The sequence below is a fragment of the Bos indicus x Bos taurus genome, chromosome 2, assembly GCF_003369695.1.
Source record: "Bos indicus x Bos taurus breed Angus x Brahman F1 hybrid chromosome 2, Bos_hybrid_MaternalHap_v2.0, whole genome shotgun sequence".
NCBI lineage: Eukaryota > Metazoa > Chordata > Mammalia > Artiodactyla > Bovidae > Bos > Bos indicus x Bos taurus.
The window spans coordinates 128,084,892-128,099,979 of record NC_040077.1 but is presented as its reverse complement, the minus strand read 5'-3'; the positions used below and the strand labels follow the sequence as shown (position 1 = coordinate 128,099,979).

Sequence of the window (15,088 nt, the reverse complement as noted above, 5' to 3'; positions counted from 1 at the left end):
CTGAGTTATATGGAGGGCCTTTTGTGCCACTTGAAAAGCCTCGAGTGGGTGTGTTTTCCTCTGTGCCTCAAAAATGTGAGACCTGCATGATCCGAGTCAGCCTCCCTTCCCACCTGGACCGAGACGGATGCCCGTTGCAGGGCTCTCCAGAAGGAGCTGTGCCATCCCCAAGAGGCATTTGTTTGTGATCCAAGAAAGAGCAAGCAGTTGTTATTTCTTGTCCTTAAGAAATCTGTCCAAGTAGAAGAACAAGATGACAGTTTCTCCCTCAAAAGCAGGAGTTCTGAGGGTGGGAGGCCTGGGCCTCGTTTACGTTTGAGACCGGTGACCAGCAGAGAGCCTGGGTGGGTACGTGGCGGATCTGCGTGGGGACAGAGGGTGGACAGTGCAGGACTCAGTATGGTGTGTGTGGCAGGTCAGGCGCCAGACTCCAGCTGCTGGGGCTCACCATCCCCCCACAGCGCCTTGGGGGGGCAATCGGGGTGACTGCCGCTGCCCAGGTGCTCTGCTCTCACTGCCTTCCCACAAGCTTGAGTTCATTTGGCCCCCACAACAATGAGATCATCCTCATTTTGCACATAAGGAACTGCAAGCGTCCAGAAAGTGGTGGAGCTGAGAGTGAACCCAGCCATCTGGCTCCCTCCCCTTCCCTTGCCCCTCACCCCTCTGCCCTAAGCCCCCTCCTCTAAGCTTCTCTAAGACAAAGTGTCCTCGTCTACAGATGAGAATACCCACGTGCATGCGTGCTCAGTCATTCAGTCTTGACCAGCTCTTTGTGACCTCATAGACTGCAGCACGCCAGGCTCCTCTGTCCATGGAATCTTCCAGGAAAGAATATTGGAGTGGGGTGCCATGTCCTACTCCAGGAAATCGTCCTGACCCAGGGATCAAACCCACGTCTCTTGCATCCCTGCTTTGCAGGCGGATTCTTTACCACTGCGCCACCTGGGAAGCCAAACCATAGCTTCTTTTATGATTTTTGTTACTATTATTATGCCAGTTATTATTTTGTTACTATTATTATGCCAATTATTAAGATGTTACAGAAAAGCCCGAATGAACTTTTTGATCACGTCATGACTATGCTTAGTCCTCCTACAGTGATTCTGGTCATCATCCCTGAGCCCCTGCCCAGTGTAAGGCTCTGTGCTGTGTCCTCCAAGGGTTACAGAGATGACCGGGAGGCTTCTCACTCGTGCAGTCAGCACACGTTCCCCGACACCTGCTGTGTACTAGGCCTGTGCTGGGCCTTCTGCACACAGAGGTGTGAGCGGCAGTCACTGAACTCAAGGCGCTCACAGCTCTGGTGGGGGGACAGCTTGGTAAACAGATGATTACAGTGGGTAGGAGGTGTATTTTGGTGTAAGCAACTTTGCAATAATAACCACAATGCTGGGCAGTACAATTACAATTCAGTCGCTTAGTCGTGTCTGACTCTTTGCAATCCCATACCGCAGCATGCCAGGCCTCCCTGTCCATCACCAACTCCCAGAGCTTGCTCAAACTCACGTCCTTTGAGTCGGTGATGCCATCGAATCATCTCATCCTCTGTCATCCCCTGCAGAGAATGGACAAAAAATATACTCCTAAATAACAGAGAGTTTTTTGTAGATGGAGAGATGGGGAATGACTCTAATTTCCTCTCTCCTTTTTCTTATATTTATCTCAGTGACTGTTGAATTAAGAAAACTTGTTTAAAAAAATTAATGACAGCACAAGGAAGTTAATGATAAGTGCTCCAAGAGTTTCTTGGCATGTTTAAGGGATCAGGAATGGCTTTTTAGTGGGTTGGGAATGCAGGTCACACAGAGGCGAGGAGAAGGGCATTGCAGTGATGAGAACCATGTGGGCAGAGGTGCTGGAAGGAGAAGGGGGTGAGCTTCAGGCTGTGTGTCCAGGGGAGGAATGGGAGCTAAGTGTGGACCCCAGCTCGGGAGGCACACGAGGCTGGCATCTTCGTAAACCCGCAGAATGCCCCTTCGTGCCTTGTCTTCGTTCTTCACACCTAGCCCGCAGTCACTGGCTTTGTCCTCTGCCCTCTGACATCCCCCCACAGCCCGCTGACTAGAGCCCTTTTGTGTTGAAGGTTTTTAGGTCAAGCCTCACAGATGTATGACTCCTCTCTGATCGCCAGTGTGGGCTACATTCTGTCCACCACCGTGGCCATCACAGCAGGTGAGCATGCGGTCGCCAGATTTCTGTCTTCCGCCTCGACAGCAGGTTTGTTACCCTGGGGTCCGGGGAGGGAGCACCACCTCCGTCAGAAGGCCAATTCTGCTGAGCTGTTCTGCCCGTCACAGTTGTAGATGGTCTCATGGGAAAAGAGAGACCTGGGTTTTCACCACAGCACAGACACAGAGCTGTGTGGCTCTGGGAAAATCACTTCACCTCTCTGAGCCTCAGTTCCACATTCATAAAATGGAATACTTTCCTCCTAGAATTGAAATATGAACGTGTTAGTTGCTCACTCACATCCGACTCTTTGCAACCCCATGGACTATAGCCTGATAGGCTCCTCTGTGTCCATGGAATTCTCTAGGCAAGAATACTGGACTGGGTAGCCATTCTCTTCTCCAGGAGGTCTTCCCCACCCAGGGATCGAACCAGGGCTCCTGCACTGCAGGCAGATTCTTTACTGTCTGAGCCACCAGGGAAGCCTAGAATTGAAATATGTATAGTCCAAATGTCCCTTACTTTGTACTGCTTGTGCCAGGTTTTATTAACAATTTTTACCCTCATCTGCTAATTCCACAGCCCCCACTGGCCAAGTGACCACATATTTCCTCTATATAATTTTTAGAGATCATTTATATATATATACACACACACACACACACACACAATTTTATATATACATATAAAACAAGTGCTCAATAAGTGATTTTCATTATTACACTCCGCTTTTCTTCTATTTCACCTCCATATTTTTGTTTCTTTTTCTTTCTGAGGTGGCTTCAGAGGCTAAAGACGTATCAGAGTTTGTTGTTTGTAAGAAGCAGTGGCGACTAAACTTTTCAGAGTAAAAAGACCAGTAAGAGCCAGTGTGCCTCCCCTTGCGGAAGGCCCAGCGGTACAGCCGTCTGCTTTGCCCTGCAGTATGTTCAACTGGTGCCCAGACCTTGCTTACAGAGATCAGGATAGGAGGGCATACAGCCTGCCAAGCCTGTGCCATGAGCGGGACCAGGGATTGAGTAGGGCTTGACCCAGAGCAGCTGGAAAGCTAACCTCACGTGGATCCCGTGGGAGTTTCAGTCATGGTCAATGACTTCAGTCCAGGCAAGGTTGAAAGGAATATGAACACCGCGGTTGAGCTGGGAGTCTAGCGGGAGCTCTGGGTGCAGCAAGAGGCGAGCAGGGTGGGGGAGTAAGGGGGTGCAGAGTGGTGAGATAAGTCCAGACTGACGCCGGCTGCAGGGTGAGGGCAGCAGGCCCTTGGCACTTCCACGCCACAGGGCGTGACATCTGCCAACCGCATGAGGCTGGAAAGCTCCAACGGCTTAACCACAAAGCCTTGGTTTTCCATCTTAAGAAAGATGAGGGAGAAGAGTTGCATAAAAACTGCTAAGTAAGGTTCTTGACTCATAGTGTCATGTCACGGGGGGATGCCGGGTGAAGGGTACGCGGGAACTCTGTGCTGTTCCTTTACATCTGTTACTAATACTATTTCAAAAGAAAAAGAAAACAAAGTGGAGGTAAGAGGGACGGAAAGAGAGGAAAGGACAATCTGTTCTCCCAAAGGGCTTTTGGTCCACTCTTCAATACCTTAGCGGGCGCAGGCCTGGTATGTTGGGTCCCTTTGGTTTCCTGCAGGGAGGGCAGGCCACCAAATGCTGGGCAGACTGGCCAGCAGGTGATCTGAAAAGAGCTCACTTGTATTTTCCACTCTTCGCTGCTCAGGCGCCGTCTTCTACCTGGACTTCCTCGGGCAGGACGTGCTGCACGTCTGCATGTTTGCACTGGGGTGAGTCCTGTCCTGCCCCACCCCTGCCCCCGTATTGCAGGCAGGTTTCCCCTCTCCCCACACCCCTGCTCCAGCCTCTAAGCCAGTCCCTTCGAGCCAGAGGAACAGCTGGCAGTGGGAGCTTTGTCCCCAGAGGTGAGCGTTTCGCCCCCTAAAGCATTTTATTTTTCCTCACTTCTCTTTTGGGCTTTCATCTCCTTGTCATTTCGAACACATCACATTTTGACCCATGAAAAGACTCTCAGCCTCACCTCCGATCAAAGAAATACATATTGAAAAAGAATTTTAATAAAAAGAAATACAGATCGAAGCTACACAGAAAAGTGAAGTCGCTCAGTCGTGTCCTACTCTCTGCGACCCTGTGGACTGTAGCCTCCAGGCTCCTCCATCCATGGGATTTTCTAGTCAAGAGTACTGGAGCGGGCTGCCATTTCCTCTCCAGGGAATCTTCCTGACCCAGGGATCGAACCCAGGTCTCCCACATTGCAGGCAGATGCTTTACCATCTGAGCCACCAGGGAAGCCCCAAGATGCCCACAACACGCCACGGTTTTGCAAGATCTAACAGGATGGGTAATTTCACACGTTGGTGAGAGGAGGAGACCAGCTCTCTGCCACAGTGAGAAGTTCTTTGATGTGGGAGGACAGTTTGGCAATGTCAGCAATGCTTTTTTCTTTTTAATTTTCAGTTGGAGGATAATTGCTTTACAATGTGTGTTAGTTGCTATTGTACAACAGTGTAAATCCCTTCCCTCTTGAGCCTCCCTTCCACCACCACGCCCCTCCCACCCCTCAAGGCCATCACAGAGCACTGAGCTGAGCTCTCTGTGCTGCACAACGGCTTCCCACCAGCTATTTATTTTACACACAGTGGTAGCCTATATATGTCAATGCTACTCTCTCAGTTAGTGAGATGTTTAAGTGAGCATGCCTCTTGTTGCAGCTTTCCATTTCTAATCATTTATCTCGGAAAAGTAATTGAAATGGGGCATAAAGGCACATGTATAAGGGTGTTTATTCATTTTGAAATCAATGGTATACACACATAATTGAAAGCAACCTAAATGCCCATCAGTAAGATACAAGTTAAATAAATCACACTGGGGTGGGGAGGATAGAAATGACTCCTCTGTTGACCTGGGTGGTGATCCCACAAGTGTGTGCACAGGCAAGATTCACTGAGCTCCACATTTCAAGACTGTGCATTTTGTTGCATGTAAATTATACCTCAACTTTTAGAAAGTGTGCTTGTTTATCTAAATTCTGGAGAAAAGAACAAAACAAAACGAAAAGACTGGAGACTCTGGAAGAATATACACCTATGTTGTGGACTGGGGTTTGTACAGGGACTTTGCAGTTTTTACTTTCTCTATTCCTGTACTGGTTGAATTTAGGCTATAAAGAAATTTTTAATTAAAAACAACAACAACAACAACACACTTTTAAAGGCAGAGGACTGAGATGCAGGGTAAGTGGAGGTGAAGAATTGTGAGGGTTTGGCCCAAGAGAACCTGGTTTCTTCTGATTGAGGCTTGTGTGGGCCACACGGCCTGTGGGTATTCACCTCCCATTTGCTCTCTGCTGATCCCAGGCCTGGCCACTTCTCAGGGCCATTCAGCAATGAATCCCGCTCTGCAGCTTGAACCCACCTTGTCCCTTTCTCCCATTACTTGTGTTTGAGTGCATCCCTCCAGCCTCACTCTGGCCTTGCTTCTCTTCCTCCCTCGTGTGTTCGCCAGGTGCCTCATCGCGTTCTTGGGCGTCTTCTTAATCACACGGAATAGGAAGAAGGCCATTCCCTTCGAGCCCTATATTTCCATGGATGCCATGCCAGGTAACGTCAAATCCCACGTGTCTAACTGGCCAGCCCATCCGCATAGAATGACTGCTACTTTCTGTTTAAAAAGAGACAGCCGGCCTCTGGGTTTGGTTACAGGGAAGATGTGCTGTGCTATTATGGTGTGACTGTCTCTCTCTCTTTTTTGTTTTTAGTTTTTTGTTTAATCTCGGTTTGCAAAAGAGGAGGCAATGGCTAAGGCACCTCGATTGGTTTTGAGCACATCTTGTCAGTTGTCATGTCTGCTGGGGGGATCTTTTAAAGACCATCCTGATTCACCCTGGGTATAATTATGACCCACAGCACGAGACTTCCTGCCTACAAAAGGAAAAATCCATTCATCTCAGTGGAATGGAATGATCAGAGAGGGGAAGGAAAACAGGATGATTGAAATTCAAATACCGTAACTTCATTCCTCAGGTTCACATGGAAGTAGATTGTTCTGGAAAGCCTAATACCACAGGGAGCTCAGGGTTCACACCAAGAAGCACACGTTCACACAGGAGGAACGTAAATGTATGAATCAGCCGAATACTGCACAGAAGGGAGTGGTAGGGCTTTGGAAAACTGGACAGTCCTTTCCAGCCTCAGGGGATTCAGGTGAGACGTTTAGGATGTTGGCCCAGCCCCGTCCAGATTTGCTGGTCTCAATTCGGGATGCAAGTGACCACTAGCTTTCACACTTTAACTCAAATTTAATTTTTATTTTAGATATAAGAGATGGAACACTCTCCAAAACATAATCTCCCACCCTCCGTTAAGACAGTCTCATGAACAAAATACAATTGCAGTGATGGTATAGAATACTCCTTAATAAAGCACTTGTGAGGCAGGCATGTGCTCAGGGCTGACTGAGGTGCCCCTGATCTAATTGGCCAAGGATTTATGTCTACTTTTTATATTATTTCCTCATCTCTTGCTATTAAGCTGTTGTCTGTTGTTCTTGCTGTTACCAGCCTGCCTGTTAATAGCAACTCTGTGTCAATCTTCTCATTTGACCCAAGTTGTGCAAATTGCATATAAAATTAAAATAAATAAGCTCTGAGTTGGGGCCTTAAGGTTTCTCCTAGGAGTTAAATGCATGAGCTTTGGTGCATGGACCTTTGAAACATCTAATCTGGCTGCTCAGATGCCTTTTTTGCTTACTTCCTTGTTTCTCGGCTGTGTTCCGGATAGATGAGGGCGCTGGATAGCTGAATTCCAGATAGGTGAGGTGTCAACTCTGTGTGTGTGTGTGTGTGTGTGTGTGTGTGTAAGTGTGTGTATGTACATGTGTGTTTGTGTGTTTATAAACCGTGTATGTGTATACATCTATATAAGTATTTACATATGCATATATACCAGATGTGTTTTCTGGTAGAAGATAGAAGGTAACCTAAGGTAACCGTAGATATCCACATTCTGTGATCTGTTTGTGGGTGTGGCTCTCGCTTTCTCTTTGTGCCTCATGACCTGTGGGAAGTTGGATGTTGGAGAAAGGAGACCCTGCCCTCCTGCCATGGCATGTCAGGACTGAGTAGGCCTGGGTTCTGTACTATGAGGTGGAGCATGGGCTTGGAGTTCAGATGACCTGGATCCAAATCCCATCTCCCGTATCTCAGTGGGATAGTACGTTAAAGGTCCCTTGCACAATGTTTGGGATATGGTAGATGCCTGGTTCAATTTCACTTTACTTTTGCTTTAAAAAAAACTTTGAAATTTCCAAACCTTTGTTTGACCTGATGCCAGGTAGAACAAGAAGAAAACCCTTAAACAGAGTTTCCTTTCCAGCTGCTTGGTTTCCCTGGTCAGCATCAGGACCTTCCTGGCTTTTGGTCTCACCAGATTGACATCTTCACAACCAACCAGTAGCCACCATTCAAGAGGAACTCAAGTTCCAGAGATTCAGTCTATGTCACAGTTGTGAGAGGCTTTAAATAATTCCAGAACCTGCAAGACTTCTAGAAAATGAGGAGAAAAACAGTCCCTGACAGCAAGGAGCTGGCCTGGCTCTCACGGTTAGGCCTTGGGGCTCCTGGTTGAACATAGACCATTTCACAGAACATCAGCATCAGACGAGGATGTTCTGTGACCATGTTGGATCAAAACACAAACAGGACCACACCACTGTCACGTCCAAACACAGACAAAACATGAACATTGTCTGGACGATAAAGACCAACCATCCACCTAACATGAATGACTCCTGGTTCTTTACCAATCACAGTTTTAGTCTCCATCTCGTCTTCTTTCCTTCTAGATAACAATCATTAAGATCCCCATTTATAGAATTAGCCCCACTTCCTGACAACATCTAATCCAAAGCAAAGCCCTGCTTCCTAAAACCCTCCTAACATCACCCTTCCCAACCCTGATCCTATAATAGTTTCTTTTTGATACCCATTTACTGAAACAGTTACTCGTGTTATACATCTCCTTCACTGCCATGAGTCAAGAAACCCAAATGTGTTAGACTGTACTTGTATTCCTGGTAGGTTTGGGCTGGAGAGCATTGACAAAGCTAAACTCTGCCTGTGAAGCCAACTCCCTTCTCTGAGAAATAGGCATCCCCTCATCTCCTCCAATTTCCTCCCCAAAATCCAAACTACACACTTTCAACTGTACCCTTCAAATTCTCATCAGCCAGGGCTTATGTGGGTGAAGGCAAAGGGCCTCCCACAGACCAGGACTTCCCAGGCTGTTAGTAGAACAGGTGAAGAGCAGGGGCTTTGGTGTCAGATCCCAGCTCTATCTCTCATAGCTGTGTGTCCTTGGGCAAGTTACTTCACCTCTCTGAATCTGTGTTCTTACCCATAAAAGGAGGATAGTAGCATATTTCTGTCCTAGGATTTGGGGGGACTGAGGTCTGTAGGGAGCCCAGACAGCAGTCTGGTTAAGGGTGTAGGCTTCAGAATTTAAACCACTGAATCTGAACCCTAGAACTTCCACTTACTAGCTTGTGACCTCAGGCAATCTCCTTAACCTCCAACTGCCTCATTTTCCTAAATAAATTGTTGTGAGAATCAAATGAGAGAAAACTTTATAACGTTATAACATTATGATGTCTGCCACCAACTAAATGCTCAGCCCCTTTATATAATGCCAGTAACATTATTGCTCTTATTGTTACTGTTTAAAGCACTTAGCCCAGTGCATCAGGCATAAGAAGCAGTCAGATGTCAGCTGTTATCATCATAGTTTCATGGGAAGCAATTTGCATTCAGAATTTTTATTACTTAACCAAGGGGCAAGATAATTTAAAGTGTCTTAATTCCCTCCCAGGAAAAAGAATTGGCCTCAGAGGAGGCCAGGTCCCACCTGACTAGGGGAATTATACAGTACATTTAAAGGAATTAACAACTAAGATATTTGCCCTCAAATAAAAGTAGAAATTCAATATCAGTGTGCCCATAAGTAATAAGAAAAACCACACCTGACCCTGTATGTGGATCAGGGATGATAATGTCAAAACTCTCCCTCTGAGCATCATGATATCTGTGTGTCACGTATCTGTGACACAAAAGTTATCCTCTTAACAGTATAATGAAATTTTTCTGGATCCTGATCTAAATCAGCAGTAAAGTGTGGCATCTACCACGTTCAAAGCACAGTGCTGGTTCCCCTCTGTCCCAGACATTCCCACCTCCTTCGAAGCCAACCAGTGGTTCCTCTTGACAGTGGCTGGCCTGTGTGCATATTTCCTGAAGATTCATCCCTTGTTGCTTAGCAACTGTAGTATTTCTAGTGTGTATTTATGGGTGCTCTTTTTTTCAATCTAAAGCATTCAGGAAATTGACAATGCACACGCTTAGCTCCTGAGCACCATAGTTAGTCCATGATGGGATAGACCCAGCCTCCTTTGGCTCCCTTATCACATAATGATTTGGGGGGATGGATTTTGTTTCAGGTATGCAAAACATGCATGACAAGGGGATGACCGTCCAGCCTGACCTCAAAGCTTCTTTTTCTTACGGGGCCCTGGAAAACAACGACAACATTTCTGAGATCTACGCTCCTGCCACACTGCCCGTCATGCAGGAAGAACATGGCTCCAGAAATGCCTCTGGGGTTCCCTACCGCGTCCTGGAACACACCAAGAAGGAGTGAGCCCGCCTTGAAGGAGACCCCTTTCCTCTATTCACAGCTGCTCAAGCGGTACTGACAGTGGTTCAATCCTTAATTCTAAAACTTGCCTTTCAAGTCTTTTTTTTTTTTAATCCACGAACTCTGTAGACGAGCACCTCGAAAAGCATTTGCCTCAGACAAAGAGTAGATTACCTTGGTCCTGGAAATTTCAAATGATGAGGCTGGGAGTGGGGGGATGAAAGCAGTGTTCTAGGGAGGCAGGACAGTTCAGCCTCTGCCTGCTTTAGCCCAAGCAGACTTGGAAAGCCTTCCTCATCCGCGGATGGTACCTGGGCTTTCCCAGGCATGACCAAGGGTGGCCATATTCTTCAGAGCTAAAGCCAGGCAGAGGTTCTGCCCCTACTTTCCAAATCCACTGAAAGGCTGGAAAGCTCTAGATCTAGTCTTCCCTCACCTCATGTGCAGCACCGATCTCTACCCACCTCCCTCTTGAGTCTGTACTTGTGATAACCTTCGTGTCACCTTCTCATGGCATGGTGAGCCAGCCCCGGCTGTCACATTCTGTCACTCACCGGTAAGGAGTTCACATCTGCTTTCTGAGTGTCTGTGCCTCTCCAGGGAAGATGTGCTTGATGTGTTTGTACTGGGTTCTTTCTGGAAACTAATTTGATTCTGGTTCTGCTGCTAATTTTTTGCCCTCAAGGGAACTGAGAAATTAAGAGAAGGGAAAGAATAAGAAAGAGTAGGAGTGATGAGACTTCAGCCCTTAAAGGAAGAAAAATCCCTTTCATTTGACAAGAGGTGACTGCATCACTTATCAAAGGACAGACAGACAATCTGGGTGTTTTGTGTTGCATTTTCCTGTACACCAGTGCCCTCTGGGAAAACTAGGGGGGTGGAGGGGGGAGGTGCTTATTTTAGAGACAGCCTTGCTCACTTCTCCTCCATCCTCTCCTGTATTGATCGACTAACCAAGCTTGAGTCATTGGCTAACTTCCTTGGGGTCAATAGACTCTTTGGGTCCCCATACACATACATCCTCGAGAAGCAGGAATTCTCAGAAATGGGGCTGCTGCCGGCTGGCTGCATACACAGCTGTCTTCCCTTAGGCTGACTGTATACTTCTGAGAATAGCAGCTAAAGTTCTGTAAACTTTAATGAGAGTAAGGATCCCTTAGGGAATTTATTTAAAATGCAGATTCCCACACCCCAACCTCAGATTAAGTGGGACTGGGACCAGGCCCAAGCATTGCATTCTTGGGACTTTCCTGGTTCCAGGGGTGAAGACTCCACACTTTCAATACAGGGGCACAGGTTGGATCCCTGGTCCAGGAACTAAGATCCCACAAGCCGAGTCGCGCAGCCAAAAAAAAAGAGTCTGCGTTCTGAACTGGCAGCGTAGGTGATTTTGAGGCTGGTAATCCAAGTATCACACACCTTAAAAGTCTAATAACTGAGAGAGCCAGTCTGCTAAAATCCTGACACCCCCACACCCAACCCACCCCCCGGTGGAAAGCTGGAACTATCATTCCTTGTTTCCTCTTGGGGGTGCATTTGGCAGGCTCAATAATCCCCATAGGATCCGTGGCATTTCTCCATCCAGTGATTACCTCTTAGAACTGCACTTCCTGCTTCTCTAGGCAGCCTTGAGCTAACAGGCAAGATAACAGTGTTAACAGACCAGTGTTGATAGATCATTAACCTTTATGGATTGTGCTTAATACCGATTTAGTACCTTGTCTTTGAAGCTGGTGTTTGTTGCCTGGGATAACCAGTTCTGTATTGTGTCTTACATGCCCAGGAAGGCAACAGACAATGGCTTTTTTTTCCCCTTTAGGATAGGTATCAACTCAGTTCAACAATGTTTGTGAGACACTGACTATATGTTAAACATTTGGACGGTGAGGGCTACAAATAATAAGACCTGATTTCTGCCCTCCAAGCCAGCAGCAAGAGACACAAATATGTGGTCGACTATGACAGGGCAGGCCGAGTGTGATAGCGGACCACAGAAAATGACAGTTACGGAGGCCCGCTAAAGGCAGGCCCTGAGCCCAGAACTGGGTATTCAGGATTGGAGATGATTTTGGCTAGACTCCCTGGTGGGTGGCAAATCTAGCTAAGATTTGAGCAAAACGTAGCCAGTAAAGTGATCACCCCCAGGCAGGGGGGCCAACATTTGCAAAGGCACAGAGATGGATTGGGGTGGGGGCAAAGGAAGAGCCAGGGTAGGTGATGGGAGATTAGCCTGCAAAGATCAGCAGTAAGAGGTGGAATCATGGAGAAACTTGAAGGCCTGGCTGAGGAGTTTAAAGCGTATCCTAGAGAACACAGGAGCCATTGATGGTTCATGAGGGTGAGAATGGCAGATTGGAAAGGAGGCTTTATGCAGAGCAGAGGAAGAATTTGAAGGGGTGATAAAAGTCAGTGTTCAAGGTCAGGCTGCACGCCTGCAAAACAAAACACAAAAGGGGAATTAAAATCCCTTTTCACTGCCACTCATATTTTCCCGATGATGTTTCCAATGTGGGTCGTAGACCAGGAAGGGATGTGAGGGTGGAGTGGATGGAAGAAAGGTAAGCAAGGAGGCCATTTAAATGTGTCGGACCCAGGTGATCAGCCGGCACCTTGTAGCCCCCAGCCTCACACTGTCATCTGCCCTTTGTTTGGTGACGTCTTTTGGAGTCAGGCAGGAGTGACGAATGGATACAAGCGCGCTGTAATCCTCGGTCAGCCGACGATCGTGGGTTCAGCGCCACCCGGGAGCTGCTGCTGGAGCCTGGGCAGCATCTGCCTCCAGGTTTAGGATAACAGCATCATCTTACGAGGCGGAGTACAGGAGGGCTGGGCAGAGCTGCTGCCGGAGTGGAAGCCAGGGGAGGTCACGTGGTCCCAGGAAGAACAGCTGATGTGGAGCCATGGCACCCAGAATTCCGACTGTGGTCTTGGGCCGGCATCTCCCAGTCTGTGTGCCCGAGTGTAAATGGACTGTTTGCCGGTGACCAATAAGCAGCACTTGCTGTTAGGATGGGGGACAAGGACATCCATTTTCCATCCGCAGCCCTGATTCTTTGTTTCTCTCGTGGTCCTCACATCCCCAAACCCTCTCAAAGGCTCCAAGCAATGTGACATGTCCCAGCAGCATCCCGTTCCCTGCCACCAGGACGTAAGGCAAGGTCACCAAACTTGGGTTGGTCACAAACTTTCCAGTTGTTCTCCAGCTTCCTCTGTCCGCCCCACTCCGTCCCCCTCTCCTAAAGACTGGGATTCTGGAGTCCCTACTCAGACATCAACATCAGTTCACAGACGGGCACCTGCAGCTTTTAAAGAGAGCTTAGCCCCACTCCACCGGCCCCCCACCCCTCCCATGGAGCTGCAGGTCTGAAGATGCCATCACATGAAGCCTCAGGTGGTGGGAGGGTTTTGCAGGGTGGAACTGGATGCTGGGTAGACGAGGGTGAATCGACCTCTCTCCGTCGCTTTGCTGGTGGGAACCAAGCAGCTGGATGGCACAGCGTGGCAACGAGATGCCCAGCAGGGTAGTGTTGGGGAACCTCCAACCTGCAGCCTTGCGAATCCCAAATCTGGTCCCACACTGGCTGGTAGGCGTACTGATTCTACTGTGTGTTTCTCTGAGAAGTTGTGTAAGTGAAGTCACCTTAGACTATATTCTATGGGGATGCTCACATTTTGTTAATTTAATGACTAATGTATGGCATGTTCTTATTTTTCAAAAAGGTGTGTGCTAGGTACAAATAACATTATGAAGTGGTATTTAATTAAAAACAAAATCCACATGACACCTGTTGGGTTTGGGTCTTTCATTTGATTAATACTTTCTAGAGTTGCCTGCCTCAGTGCTGTCCAGCAAAACTTCCTGCCGCGACAGAGATGTTCTGTGTCTGCTGCCCAAACGGCAGCCACTATCCACATGTGGCTATGAAGCATTTAGATGTAGGGATGAAACCTAGGAATTGGGTTTTTCATTTGATTTAAATTCAGTTCCCTGAAATATCCCCATATATAGCTAGTAGCCACTGTAGGAACAGTGCAGATCTAGAGGTGCCCAGGATTGCAGTTAAGGATGAATTAAGCACTCTTTTTTTTTGTAGTGGTGAAGAGTATGGACTCTATGGCCACTCTGCTTGGGTTTGGTTCTTGGCTCCACTACTTATTAGCTGTGTGGTACTGAACAAGTTGGTTAAATTCTTTGTGCCCCATATGTAATACCAAGATAGTAACAGTAGCTTTCTAAGGGTTATTATGAGGATTAGGTGAAGTAATAGATGTAAAGTCTTAAAACTATGTCCAGCACTCTGGACATAGTACACTCTCCATCAGGACACTATATTACACTGACCAGTGGTTTTCCTGTTTACTTATTCACTTCGGGGTGGTGGTTTAGCTGCTAAATTGTGTTTGACTCTTTGTGATACCATGGACTGTAGCCCGCCAGGTTTTCGGTCCATGGATTTCCCAGGCAAGAATACTGCAGTGGGTAGTCATTCCCTTCTCCAGGGGATCTTCCTGACCCAGGAATTGAACTCCAGTCTCCTGCTTGGCAGGTGGATTCTTTACCACTGAGCCACCTGGGAAGCCTTATTCCCTTTGCAATCGTATAGTGAACACTTGCGACTTTTCTTAGGTAATTCCAAGCACATGTGTCTTTCTTCATTCTAAGTTTCCAATCTGTAAGGCAGGTGTGGAATAGTGCCTAAACGTTTATATCTGCACACACACAGAATAATGTGTACCCATATATTAACAAGCACTTATATGGCACAATGGAGAAGGCAATGGCACCCCACTCCAGTACTCTTGCCTGGAAAATCCCATGGATGGAGGAGCCTGGTGGGCTGCAGTCCATGGGGTCGCAAAGAGTCAGACACGACTGAGCGACTTCACTTTCACTTTTCACTTTCATGCATTGGAGAAGGAAATGGCAACCCACTCCAGTGTTCTTGCCTGGAGAATCCCAGGGATGGAGGAGCCTGGTAGGTTGCTGTCTATGGGGTCACACAGAGTCGGACACGACTGAAGCGACTTAGCAGCAGCAGTAGCAGTATATGGCACAAACTATACTAAGACCTCATGTACATCTCGATTATTTTTTATAACAATTCCGTGAGGTAACTTTTAATATTATCCCCATTTTACAGATGAAGAAACTGAGACTCAGGTCATATAACCAGTAAGTAGTAGAACCAGGATTTGAGGCCAGAACTG

The 15,088-nt window shown here is 47.4% G+C and overlaps 1 protein-coding gene across 4 annotated transcripts in view; it reads left to right on the top strand.

Moving 5' to 3' along the window:
* The window catches only part of NIPAL3 (NIPA like domain containing 3), a 57,260-nt gene extending 43,596 nt beyond the window's left edge, over positions 1 to 13,664 (top strand). For 2 of the 4 annotated variants that reach the window (XM_027520299.1, XM_027520300.1), the window contains 5 exons: positions 2,087 to 2,175; positions 3,898 to 3,961; positions 5,700 to 5,794; positions 6,974 to 7,005; positions 9,684 to 13,664. In XM_027520299.1, the coding sequence (XP_027376100.1) occupies positions 2,087 to 2,175; positions 3,898 to 3,961; positions 5,700 to 5,794; positions 6,974 to 6,990 (265 nt within the window). In that variant the 3' untranslated portion in view covers positions 6,991 to 7,005; positions 9,684 to 13,664. The remainder of the gene's footprint in view (positions 1 to 2,086; positions 2,176 to 3,897; positions 3,962 to 5,699; positions 5,795 to 6,973; positions 7,006 to 9,683) is intronic. The other 2 variants (XM_027520294.1, XM_027520297.1) reach the window with 1 other exon arrangement.
* The last annotated feature ends 1,424 nt before the right edge of the window (positions 13,665 to 15,088 follow it).